The following is a 13,720-nucleotide window of genomic DNA, read 5'->3' on the forward strand; positions in this document are numbered from 1 at the left end:
TAGCACATGTCAGGCCGTGCCTTGGTAATCAAGTTTTGGTAATCAAGTTTTGGATAAAAATTTTCAGAGATGAAAGAGACATCTGCAATATCCACATAGCACAGAGCTGCCCAGCTCCTGTTTAAAACATGAAGGCTTATACTAAAACAGGGAGGCTGACTGGCACTCGGAGCCGATTGTTCAGGCTTTGTTCAATAATTGAATCAGAAATGAAATCTGGACTACAGAATTGCTACCCTACGTCATTTGCTACTTCAGAGGGGGGAATCAACTAAGTGATAATAACAACTAACATATTTCTCTTAATTTTACTGCCACAGAAGGTGAGAAAAAAGTTTTCGCCCTGCTCAAGTGACAACATGGATCTAAGGCAGTAAGCAGTAAGCACTATCCCGCCAGCTGGCAGCAGCACACAGCTCAGCACGCCCAGCAGTTGCCTGTGGTCAGCTTTGCAAGTGATAACTCATTCATCCCAACAATACCTTAATGCTTGGTCACAAGTGTTTTCACAAAATGAAGAGATGAGCCTAAACTGACTTGGTAGTGGCCTTTGATCGATTCTTAAGTTCAGCTGTATGAAACACAAGCTTCTGACCACACAGAGCCAGTTAAACCTGGAGTCCCGCTTTGTCTAGTGGAATAAATCAAACTCCTGGAGACAAGTCTGCAAGTTTTCAGTGCTCCTTGCAATTTTCTGTGCAGAAACAGCACTGCTTCAGGTCACTGTCCAGTCGCCAGCACAATAAAAATCTCCTTTATGCTGCTCTGTAACATCAGTCCCATTAAATCCTCCATTACGCAATAAGCATAGTGTCTTTGCAGTACGTTTGATGATTAAGAAGACCGACCAACATGGGGCGTTTGCCACCTCACGTTTCTACACATGCATTTTGGAAGCTTCGTGCCAGGCCAGCTCAGTCGCCCACCGTGTCCCACGGCCACAGCTCTGCCCCAGCTGCACCCAGCTCAGCGCTGGGAGGGGAAGGGAGTTACAGCTGGGCACTGCATCCGTCCCCAGCCAGGTTATCCACATGCACTTTATCAAAGAAACCTGGAGAGATTAGGGAAAGGATTTTGTGTATTCTTGGGATGTTAATTACCAACACAACAGGATTTTGAAACTGAGAGAAAAGAAAAAGCTAAATCTGTATGCAGGTACAAATTGTAATTGCCTTCTTTATGTAATCTCCCCAATAATGAGACTTAGGACAAGAAAAAAATATCATTAAATTCTAACCTTCCCCCCTCCCCCCTTTTTTTAATACTTGCCTTTGCAATTAACATTTTGGACGCTTTAAACCCAACCCAGCACAGAACAATGGGAAATACAAGTTTAAGGACAGCAGAGTGTTTTTCTGAAATTGCCTTTTATTCACACTGTACGGTGTCTGTTTTACACGATCCCTGCGATGAACCTACCCCCAGGCTGCTCAGCCCCTCCATCGCCTCACCAGCAACGGCAGCTCAGATCCAGATCCGGTGTTACAGGAGCAGAACACCCATGTAAACCATTCCCAAAGAGTTATTCCCAGCATACGAGACTGTAATTGAATGTTGTATCTGGGGTGTTTAAGTATTGACAACTCTCTGTTCAGTCCAAGTCATTAATGGGAGCTGCTCATAGATCTTTAGTTCCCTAACGCACCAGAAATCAGCCATGGGTGTATAGCTTCTCTGAAATAATCTCTGCAATATAAAAAACAAAAAAACAAAAAAAAACACCAAAAAAATCCCACCAAAAAAACCAAAACCACCCCAAAAAACACACATTGCAAAAATCTCCCACTTATTTCATTCTATGAGAAGCTTAACATCATTTTAAATTACAGCTACAAGAAAATTAGTGTCATGTGAGGGTATGGGTACTTTCCTCTCCTTTTCTGCTATACAAATGACTAATAGAAGTTTAAAGCAACTTTCCTGGAGCCACGGGAAGATGAACACATATTGGAACAAACAAGTATAATGAAAGACTAAGCTCCTACATCCCTGATTTTGTAATTAACTTGCAGGTAGCTAGATAAAATTGTACACGTCTCACCTGAGCAAGTCAGGCAACGTATGGGCTGCTCAGCAGCACTTAGGACACACGTACTACCTCCTCTTCCGAGAGCTGAGGCCCATCAGCGACAGCGAGGCAACGCTGAGACAACACCGCTTCTCTCTGGAGCATGAGATTTCTAGTTGTGCACACAGGATCAAGAGTTTGGTGCAGGAGGTGCCTAAAACCACACTGTCCTGGGCTGCTTAGCTATTTGTATTCTGTTTTGGCAGCAGGTATCCCTCAGCCTAGGAAAAAAACCTCCTGGCCTTACTCCTGAACATACAGAATTAACGATGAAACCCCGGTAGTACCTGCGCTTCCCCCACTGAACACACCTGGAATGCAACACCCATCCTATTTTACACTCGGCAGCAACTCCTGCTCTCAGCCTGACAGCTTTCACACTCAACTGTCAACTCCTCCTCCCACCAGAGAGCTCATATACGAGCTGGCCTGTTTCCTTGGCATACAAGCCATTTGCTGAGCCCGTTACAACCGAGCCAGATCCACAGCTCAGCTCTAGAGGGCTCCCCACCACCAGGCAGTGCCTACTTCTGTAAAATACCAGCCTACACCAGGCAGTGCCTACTTCTGTAAAATACCAACCTACACCAGGCAGTGCCTACTTCTGTAAAATACCAGCCTGACAGACCTGCCTGAAGCAGCAAGTCCCTTGGACACCATCCCCTCCCGGTGCAGCCTGGTGCTTCCTGTTCCCACCTCCCCTCTCCTGCAAGAGCCCAGCTGCTGAAACACAGGACACGAGAACCGCCTGTCTCCCTTTGTCACCCACCATACCCAAAACCAGCCAAATTCTGAATATCTGGCTGTCACCTCTCTCTAATCCAGACAGCTCTTTGCAGAGCAGATCCACCCAGCACCCAAGCCCTGGGCATCTCAATAACTTACAGCCTGTAAAGGATCTGTACAAAACCAGATTCGCTGAAGACAGCCTCTCTCGCACTGCCTCTCAGAGCCTCCCCAGATCGTCCGTGACCCCTCACTCAGGTCCTGCACCCCAACTCCCATCCCTTGGGCTCCTGCCACATCAACTGAATTCCACCGGTGCCTTTTCACTGGCTGCCCCAGCAACAGAGACCTGAACGTGACAGCGAAAGGAAATGGGGCAAAACCATGTCCGATCAGAGTTCCAAAAGATCCACAAACCAGAGCTGTAATTACATCTCGGACTAGCTGCAGTACAACTTTCAGCTAACATATACCAAATCTGTCCTTCAGCTAAGAGCTTATCTCCATACCCATACATTCTGTGCATCTTTGCACATAATCCTAGAGATACACATATAGCTGCGTGAGACAGGGACTGGCATTCACTCCTTTTCTTTACATTTCCTCACTACACTATGTATCTATGTATCAGAAATTGAGTTTTTCAAGTGAATTTTTAAGACTCTACTTTCTAGAGGGGAAAAACACACAACCTTGCCTTATCTTCAGGCCATTACAGTGTATCAGGAAGTCCAGTCACTAGAGCACGACACAGAACCAGTTGCAGAACCAGAGGACTGTTAGAAAAGCACAGCTTAAATTAACTTCTTTATTTTACACATATTTGCCTATCGGTCTTTCTTACCACATGAATCAGTCAGGAGCTATGACTCAAAAAGTCACTATTTGAAAAACTCTCAAATATTGTATTACTGACAGGGAGATGTTAATAATATAGTTTTGTAATACAATTATTTAACATTTTCTTGTTTGCACCAAGGTTCTATTTGATTCGAGCGTGTGAAGTTTTATAATGCTTGCTGTAAAAATACTTTCCCATATTTATCCTCATTTTGGAGTCTCATTTATCATGCTTTGAAGCAACTAGAAGCTCTGGCAATTGATAAGCTTCTCTGAAAAAAATCTGAGGAATCTCTACAGCTCAGGAAAAACCAAGAGATCTCCCTCTTGTGGTCTTTTATGTAAACAACCTTAACTACATTTGTGAATTCAGAAGTGACTAAAGAGGAGTTTTCTTTCATCAAATATTAACAGAAATTGTAAGTAATTCCATTAAATATATGAAGCGTTCTTCCTAGAAAGAATGAGAAACAGATCGTTTTCACTTTATTTTTATCTACATGGTATTTTCTTGCAGAAAAACCACAGAGATTTAAAACGCAGTGCTGTCTCCTGTATACCACCACTTGAAAGGAAGTGGGGGGGGGGGGGGGGGGGGGAAGTTACAGAACAAAGTAGATGAACAAACCTAACAATGGAGGTGGTGTTAGGTTTATATAGATAAGTGCTATCTAGATGAACATATAAACTGCAGTTCTAAAATGCTCACACTTCAGTTTACACAATGCACATAATGATCTCTACCTTACAGACCAATCTTACTCTTCAAAAACCATAGCGGATATGTAGGAACCCATGCTCACAGCTTCCCATGTAATGAGATTAACAAGTCTGACACAAACATAAAAAGAAATTTTGTGCCTTTATTGGAATGGTGTTAGGCTTTAAATACACCAATTTTGATAACCTGATTATTTGGTTTTAATTAGAAATGACACTACAGAACTGCAATACTGGTCCAACAGTCTTGTCTTTACTTTTTTTTGTGGTTTTTTTTTTTTTAAAGCAAGAGATAGTATGAAAATGCACCAAGTAATCAGAAAGCACTAGCAGGCATCGGTTAATCCAAGATACTAGCTTCTTAGTTCCAAAAGCACTCGCATTGTATGGAACCCAGGATTTAGACTGGTCATGATTTGCAAGAACTAGTTGCATGAGTCATGACTTTTTTTTAATTTACTTTCAAGTTGGTCACTGGTAAATTTTTTTCCTCAAATATTACAGTTTCTTTAATTCATATTTTTCCTCAAAGTATAAAAAAGTATGAAATATAAACAAGCTCCTGCATTGCACCCATGAAAGGGTACAATGGAAGCATTAGAGAGCTGACTATCTACACACTGTCAAATCCCATCAAATCTTGGATAATTCATTAATATACAAAATATCAGGGCACAGAAAGAACTAAAATCCACTTTTTTGTTTTGTTACGCACAGGTTCAAATAATCAATCTAAAGAAAAAACATGATCATTTTGGCTTTCCACTACATCCGCATGTTGAGACGCTTATTAAAATAATCCTGCTTAATTGCGTTTGGTCTTTTTCTTATTGTCAAGTCATGTTTGTTATCTTAATACCAGCCATCAGACAAACAAGTAATCAGAAAGACTCCTCCTCCCCACCTCCCTATCCCTGACCCCTCCAAGGTCAGCTTTAAGACATGACTCCAAACACAGGGTTGTGACGACAGATGCTAGGACCAATCTCTTCATAATCTTTTTTGGTATGGCATACTTGGTAGAATTCAGGCTGTAAAGGGAAGGAGAAAAAGAATTAGTCAATGGTATGTATACCTTATCTGAACAGTATTAACATTTATGTAGCAAATAGAAAAAAACCAAATACAGATAACTTGGAAGTCCTGAAATTAATATTACATCACGCACGGCTAAACATCAATGCAAACAACGTATTTGGCCACAAAGCTAAAATGCACCGTTTAACAACTCACACGAAGCTGTAATTGAGCTTTCATTTGCTCTTGCAAATCTTTAAAGTCTAATGCAAAAACTTTGAAGGGGGCAGGGAGCGTATATTTGCTACCTGAGGCCTCTCAGAAATCCCCCAACTGCATTAACAGAAAGTGAAGGAGAGATGAGAACTCCAAAAGCATATCCAGAATGACTAAAACATGCTCAGCTTTATAGCTGACTTACTGTGGAAGCCAACATTGATCCTCCAAACCAAACAGCGTATCTTTGCATATGGTGTGTAATGACTTGTACATCAATGGGCTTAGGCTATAAAAGAAAAAAAAAGAATACATTAAAAGTCACTTTTCGGTGAAAATTAGATCTTTTTTTAAAGAAGTGTATATTCCAAGCTTTCTTTTCAAAAATTAGTGTTTTATTAAATGCTAGGTATGCAAATTTACAATTATAGCATCAGATTTTTTCTTGTACAACCCGGGCTAAGAAATAGCCCTTGCTTATAAATCCCTAGTTACCTACTTTATCAGACATTAAGAGATACTTGCATTCACACCAATTTTCTCCCAAGAACTCCAATACAGTGTTCCTCTCCAATTACCCACATTCTATTTTCTGCTGAATTTCTTGAGGGACTGTTTATTTATGCAGTTGTAAGAACAGATCGATACTACTTACCCCTTTCAAAGAAACACTTCAGAAAGTTAATTTTTAAGTTTCATGTCATTATTTTAACAAAGCATCAGTTGCAGATTGATTGAAAGTTTATCTAGGACCAATACAGTCACAGTCATGCTTTTCAAAACTGCAACACTCATTCCAGTTAGCCCCTTTCCCTCCATATCCACACAAACCTTCATTCCTTGCTTGTGCTTATCAAAAATAGCAATGTACATAACAGTTTCAGAAAGAAGTAATTTGTTAGTTTCAGGAAGAAGTAATTTGTTAGTTTCAGGAAGAAGTAATTTGTTAGTTTCAGGAAGAAGTAATTTGTTAGTTTCAATATGACCTGCTGAAAAATCTGAACAATTTCAAACAGTAACTAAAAATGATTTGTAACAGATTAGCAAAATCCAAGCCAGTGACTACTTGCAATGCCTAGTACTCTGAAGAAGGAAGAATTGCATCAGATTATCCTCCTTCCTAAGTGGTAAAAGTCTAGTAAGGAGAACTAAGAATAAACAGGTTACTTGAACCAGGGAAGTGTATATAACTGAAATTTCAGAGTTGTCTACATGGCATATTATTAAGCTATACTGGGGTTTTTAAGGATTGTCTGAGCTCATCTAGCTAGAATACTACTAAAAAATAAATGAGGAAAATCACTTCAATCTTGCCTTTAAAGGAAAACCCACAAAATTATTTTTATCTCTGCTGGTATCTTTTATGTATGCAGTGTCAACAGAAAAATGCAAAGGTTAGATCAGAGGTCAAAAGTGGAAAGAACATAAATTAAGGATCATGCAGTTTAGTGAAAACATGCAGTCATTTCATAGGATCATAGGATAATTTAGGTGGGAAGGGACCTCAGAATGTCTCTAGTTCAGCCTCCTGCTCAAAGCAGAGTCAGCTACAAGGTCAGAGGAAGTTATTGAGAGTTTTATCCAGCTGAATCTCAAAAACCTTGAAGGATGGAGACTGTACAACCTCTCTGGGCAGCCTGTTCCAATGCCTGATTATCCCCACAATGAAAAAGTTTTTCCTTTTATCCAAGTTGAACCTCTTTTGTTTCAATTTATAACTGTTGTGTCTCATGCGCCCACCACTCAGCACTGTCAAGGGCCTGGTCCCACTTTCTCGATCATCTTCCCACATATACCACTGGGCTGCTATTAGGACTCCCGAAGTCTTCTCTTCTCTAAACAAGCTAGCTCCCTCAGCCTTTCTTCACAGGACAAGTGCACCAGTCCTCTGACTACCCCCTGGTGGCTCGACAATGAGCTTGCTCCATCTCTCTTATTATCCTGAAATTCAAAAGACTGAGGATGATGATTTGCAACTAATCAATAAGCACTAAGCACAGAAAAAAGCTGGGGAGTGACCAACTGCTTTTACATAACAGGCGTAAGTCCCATCCTTTCATTAGGTGAGACTGATTCAGTTCTATAAAAATGGACAGGCAGCACAAGTGCATGCCAGGGGAGATAGTACTATAACTTCCTACAATGAAAGGATTATATATGTATTTTCCAATACCAGCCTACAATTCTCTACAATATAAAAATCTCTGAAACACTTCTGTAAGAACTTTAAATGAAAACAAAGACCTTTCAACAAACAAGAATGTCATTGCAATATGTTATTTTTGCATTTTCCAGGTAACAAGGGAGAGAAAGATGCTTGGTTAAATGCATTAGCTGCAAGAACTAACCTTCAGTCTGCCACCACTAAGTTCTTCACTAAGTTTCAGTCTGGCATCAACAGTCCTTTTCAAGTCTCGCTGTAAACGGCGACCAAAGTCCCTGAACATGGTTGAGCCTCCAGAGAGGACAATATTCTGTTTAGAGTAACAAAAATTATTAACCGCTTCTGAAAATGTAAGTCTCCAACTTTACCCAGTCCTTAAATTCTAAATATAGTTTTTAAAATTACAGTTAACAGGTATGCTTTAAGTTTTAAATTATCTAACACTTAAGCATGACAGAATACGAATTCACGAAGAGGTTGTCACATTAAAATTGGCTGTGCTTTAAAATCCATTTATATCTTAGTACATCTCACTTCTTTTGCTCAGATTTGTTTCCCTTATTTCTTTTTCTTTTAAATAAGAGCTTGAGTAATGGAACATCACATTCTGAAAAAAGTGTAAGTGAAAAACATAAAGCCTTCTGCATATTGGACTCGTTTCTAGAAAAATGGTTAATTTTGTTGTTGGTTTTTATTTTTTTAAATAAGAGTTTCAAATACGTATTTCAATATAAAGCACAATCCTTCTAAAATAAGTATTAAAAAAATTCATTATAGCTACTGACCTTATACAGAGGACGTCTAACATCAATGGGACAATTCTGAATAACTTCATCTACTACTTCTGAGATTGGTTGTGTAAAGTCAGGATTAGCAAACTACAATCAAGAATAAAAACAGAGGAACCAACATGTAGGACCACATATTGCAAAGGAAAGGGGGTAAAGAGAAAAAGGGATGAGAAAGAACCATCCTATTATACTAGAGATGTCATGAAAACTAATAATGGAAATAGTTATGTTAGCTATTTTTGCTGCCATTTATAAAAGGTCTGAAAGAATAATAAGCCTAAAGTACCTATTTTGCCAGCTATTCTCTTAGATAGTTTTTGTTAACCATAACAGGTGAAAAAATGCATGACCTTCTCAGATGCTGAGCACCAGAGCAAAAGAGCGTAACATGAAAAAAGCTGCAACAGGAGAATGTAGAGAGGGATTCGGGGAGGGGGGGAATAAGAGGCTTTATTCCCACTTAATTTTTCCCAGCACTGGAAGAGGAGAGACAGAGTATGAAGGCAAGAAGACAGAATATTTAGAAACTTGACTTTTCAACAGACAGGTAAGAAAACAGGGTACAGTGCGGTGAGACCTGGCAATTCTATTCAAAATTGCAGGAAGAAAATACAGGTTTAGTAACCCATTTACTTTAAAAGTTTCAAATATGTTTTGCTCTCTTTAGATATCAACCTGAATTTGCATAAAGATTACTAGCAATCAAGAATCAAAACCACGTTGACTTACAATAATAGCTGATATCTATTTACAAATAAGGAGAAATATAAGTCAGGATAACCACTTCTTTAAAAGTTTGCAAATACTATTTATATGCTATCATCTAAAGTGCACCTAAAACAAAAAGTGTAGACAATTCAAATGAACATACCTCAGGATGGAAGAAAATCTCTGGCCCCAGGAATCTCTCGTAGCCAACATCAATGGTAAATTCTTTCTTTGAGATAGCATTAATTCCAGTATACTGTTTAATCCACTTTGTACCATCTGTGTCATACTTGTTAAATTCTTTTACTAAGTCAGGGCAAACATAACTAAAGCGTTCCTGAAAATTGAATAGGTAGAGTTACAAGTATCTACTTGAGTACAGCAGAGAAGATGGTATGAACTTTAAAAAAGTGTAGTAATTTAAACCTTTAAGAATAAGAGTTTTAAATTGGCAGATACAGAATAGGCCTCAAAAATGGCTGAACTGACATTTACTGTATACAGTTAGATAATGGCTCTGCTACTACAAATCATTTCTGTGGGGCACTGAAAGCAGCGCACCTTGCTGAGCTAAATTACTTCTCATCTATTTTTCCTCTCAACTTCTACAATGGTGAGAAATGAGTTCTAAAGTATATTGAAGAATTGCCACAGAAACAGGTTTAAGTGTACTTTAAGCTGAACATCTTTCAGAATAGCTTTGTACTACCAAAAAAGAACGTATCAACATTCAGAAAGAATAAAAGAGTAATTAGAGCTCTTTACATTACACATCCCACCAAGAACATTTCCCACTGACTATTACAATAATGATAATAATAATAAGGGAGGGGAGGAGAAAGGGGAGACTACAAGCGAAGAGTGAAATTCTAGGCCAAACTGAGTACAACCCAACAGCATACCTTAAATTTAAGGTATTTCATGTTATTATATTACATTAGAGATTTTTGTATTATTTAGAAACACAGCACCATTACTTGGAAGGATGATAATTTTAAGATATTATTGTATTTTAAAAATACATATCAAGCTCTGATCTAAAATAACCTTAACATCTGCAATGTTCACATTACCTTCACTGCTTTAGCTGTTTCCAAGGACTGTTCAGGAGGAATTCCTACTTCTCGCTCCCTCAGCAACTGCTGAATGAAGTATGTTATATCTCGCCCAGCAATTGGAATGTGTTTGATACAGCTGCCAATCACATATCCTTCAGCCTGTAAAGAAAATTAATCGGGAGAAAGATATTGACAAGAACTCCTTTCAACAAAGCTTAGGAGGGAGAGAGAAAGAGATGAGTCTAAACTCCTATGCACTACCTGTGATTGTGAGATTGAAGCCCTTTAAGACTGGTTCATTTAATTACCAGAAATGGAATTCCTCAGGAGCCTTATTTTACTTGTTAAAGTGTTTCGCTTTGCATTGGTTCACAATTCTTACAAGGTTAGGAGGAAGAGAAAGGTCACTAGTACATAAGGCAGACAAATAGCTATACTCACTATTCCTTGGCCTTTATTTTCTCTTCAAAATGAGGTTACTCTTACCAAAAAGGTCAAGGAACCTTGTATCGTGAAATATTATTTTAGAATAAATGATGTGGCTCTGCAGTCACAGCCACTGATGTAAGACGTTACAATCCACATGAACCAAAATTAATTTTCTGAAAGCAGGGAGAAAACGCATCATTTCAGCACATTGAGATGGCTTAGAACATCAGACTGGCCCATACTCATCCATCAGCCTACCCTTGTAAGTCACACTCGTCCTGGGGGCCAGTATCAGAGCATTAAAAATATCTGTTCTAAATGCAGAAACCAAGTGTTCGAGACTGGCTTTCAATCTCACCAGACCTGCTACATCCAAACAGGTGAATCCAGGTATCACGCTAATATTAAATGCTTAAAATTTCCTATATACACCTTACATTCATATGAAATGTTCTTTCTAACATAGAAAATAATAAAGTCATAAAAAACATACCACTATTGTTAGCTTCATCAGAGATAAGTGTTTCATTAATTCCTCTTTATCTATATCTATCTATTCCTCTTTATCTAGTTTGTATATGCTAAATATAGCAAGTGGTATACTATCGTATATATACTATAAATAAGCAAGTAGTATGCTATTGCTGTGCATTCGCTCAACATGTTTAAAAACTCCAGAGATCAAGCGAATGTCACTCTACAATGGAGCTTAATGCTTCAAGTAATATAGAATACCTACTCTTATTTCAATTTAAAAAACCAAACCCACAAATCAGGAAAAGTTCAACTGTTTTAAACAGCAATTTGAACTACTAAGTACAATTTAAAAAAAAGTTTACCTAGAAAAGGTCTGAAGTGTCAATTGTTTCCTACATCTTATTAAAAATACGTCATCTTGGAATAACAGTCTGAACAAAGACTTAGCCACTATATTCCACCAAGATTAAAACCAAATTGCTACATCACAGCATATGTTTGATCACCACCAATGCTACTATTTGGTATAACAAATCATTTTTAAAAATTGAGGTTACTGTGACATGATAAAGCTTTGTATAGATTTTAATCTTAAAAATTGCAATCTAACTTCATTTTGAAAAGAAAAATGCATCTGGTGCCTAGACACGCATTTAACTCCTCAAGGAAAGATGGGCAGAGAGACATATTACCAGCCAGTTGAAATAAAGAACATTATTAAATGTTCCAATTATAAAGTTTCAAATACGTAGCTTTGTAAAAGGAAATACATACCTACAGCAAAAACAATTATTGGACAGTTAAGAAACTGCAGCTGTAAGTGTTAATTATTTAATAAAACATCATATGATCATACTAATTCTTGCTTTTAGCAACTTGATATATTAGAACAGATATTCAACGTTCATTAACTTTAAGGTTTTGGGGGTTTTTTTTGGTCAGGTAGGAACTTTCTTCTTTTTGCACGTATCCGTGATGCATGATAACATACTACTAAACATTGGTCAACAGATGGAGAAAAATTGTAAACAATATTACATCTGCCCTCAAATATTTTGTATTATCTCTATTTTATATATGAATTGACTGAATTAAACAAAAAAGTTCCCAAAATTTTTGGACTATTGTAAAGAGCATATTCACTCTTACCAGCAGAAGAAACTGGAAATATGATAAAGCAATACAATTTCATTGATCACTTAGCATGGCCTTGGCAAATCACCTTTTACGATAAGCCACTGGGAGACAATATGCCCTGACAAACTCAGGGTGCAGAGAAGTTCTTCGAGAGTTTCTGCACTACAAAATTAACAAAAAACCCACACCCACAACCCTGGAAGTTATCTGACATTTTTGAAGATTTCTAGCTATGCTTCAGTCTGTGCAAGTGTAAACTTCAGAGAAGTTACAGGACAAACTGTTCTCCGGTTAAACTGTTTCTGTAGTTTTTATGTATACTTACAACAGGGATAACATGAGTGACACCATCACCACTGTCTATAACTGTGCCAGTCAATGTTCGTTCTCCTACTTGTCTTGACGTCCAAGATGCAGCTAAGGCAAGGACAGCCTTGTAAAAGAACAAACACAAAACCCAGATCTTTATAAAAGCACTGCATTGCAGATCCTGCCTTCCACTACCCTTCCCAACAATACCCAGACTGACACCCTCATGGTAATTTACAGCATGGGAACTGATTTAGTAATACTATATGTGGGTACACAACAGCTTACGAAAAAGAGACTGCATAAACATAGTTTTTTGACTCCTAATGCTTTTTTAGCCATGTTCAAACAAACATCTTTTTTGCTACTTCATACTGAGAGGGATTCAATTCTTGGCCTAATACCATTATTATGATGTGGTGTGTTGATTTGGGTATTTTTTGGTTTTGTTGGGGTTTTTTGTTTAATTTATTTATGATGCAACAGATATTATACTCTACTGCTTAGAGGCCGCCTTCTACACAGGTAACGGAGGAACAGTACCTAGCTAACAGACCACAGAATCAATGCACATCAAACATCCAGTGGTGAAACTGCTAACCAAAAGTACGTAAAAGTATTCCAAACACCACTCATACAGTTTTCATAGTGAAATTAGTTTTATCTCAAGGAGAAATACTGTAGCTCTAACATTCAACAGCCCTGCCCTTACCTGAACAGCAATATATAGCCCTGGAACATTGAAAGACTCAAACATGATTTCAGCAGTATATTCTCTATTTTCTGGAGTATTTAATGGAGGCTCAGTCTGTGAGACAAAAAAACCACAAGTTTTACTTACATTCAAATCAAATACTTGACTTAAAAAAAAAAAAAAAAAAAAAGAAATCACCAAATCCTAAATTTTGAAAGATGAGTCATTCAACAACAATAGCATGTAAAAATATAATGTGCAAAGGGTGCTTTTAAAGGCAAATAGTGCAATTAAGAAACTCTAGAAACTCCTCTGACTATAACAGAGTTTATGCAAACTGCATTGCAAAAACATGATTATTAGAGT

At 38.0% G+C, this 13,720-nt stretch overlaps 1 protein-coding gene across 1 annotated transcript in view; it reads right to left on the reverse strand.

Moving 5' to 3' along the window:
• Positions 1-4,098: 4,098 nt before the first annotated feature.
• Positions 4,099-13,720, reverse strand: part of ACTR3 (actin related protein 3) — a 32,964-nt gene continuing 23,342 nt past the window's right edge. The window contains exons 5-12 of the mRNA XM_075511417.1: positions 13,373-13,468; positions 12,677-12,784; positions 10,324-10,467; positions 9,414-9,587; positions 8,537-8,629; positions 7,936-8,061; positions 5,793-5,876; positions 4,099-5,385 (exon numbers count right to left, since the gene is read on the reverse strand). Of these exons, the coding sequence (XP_075367532.1) occupies positions 5,290-5,385; positions 5,793-5,876; positions 7,936-8,061; positions 8,537-8,629; positions 9,414-9,587; positions 10,324-10,467; positions 12,677-12,784; positions 13,373-13,468 (921 nt within the window). The 3' untranslated portion in view covers positions 4,099-5,289. The remainder of the gene's footprint in view (positions 5,386-5,792; positions 5,877-7,935; positions 8,062-8,536; positions 8,630-9,413; positions 9,588-10,323; positions 10,468-12,676; positions 12,785-13,372; positions 13,469-13,720) is intronic.

The sequence above is a fragment of the Mycteria americana genome, chromosome 9 (genome assembly GCF_035582795.1).
Source record: "Mycteria americana isolate JAX WOST 10 ecotype Jacksonville Zoo and Gardens chromosome 9, USCA_MyAme_1.0, whole genome shotgun sequence".
Classification (NCBI taxonomy): domain Eukaryota; kingdom Metazoa; phylum Chordata; class Aves; order Ciconiiformes; family Ciconiidae; genus Mycteria; species Mycteria americana.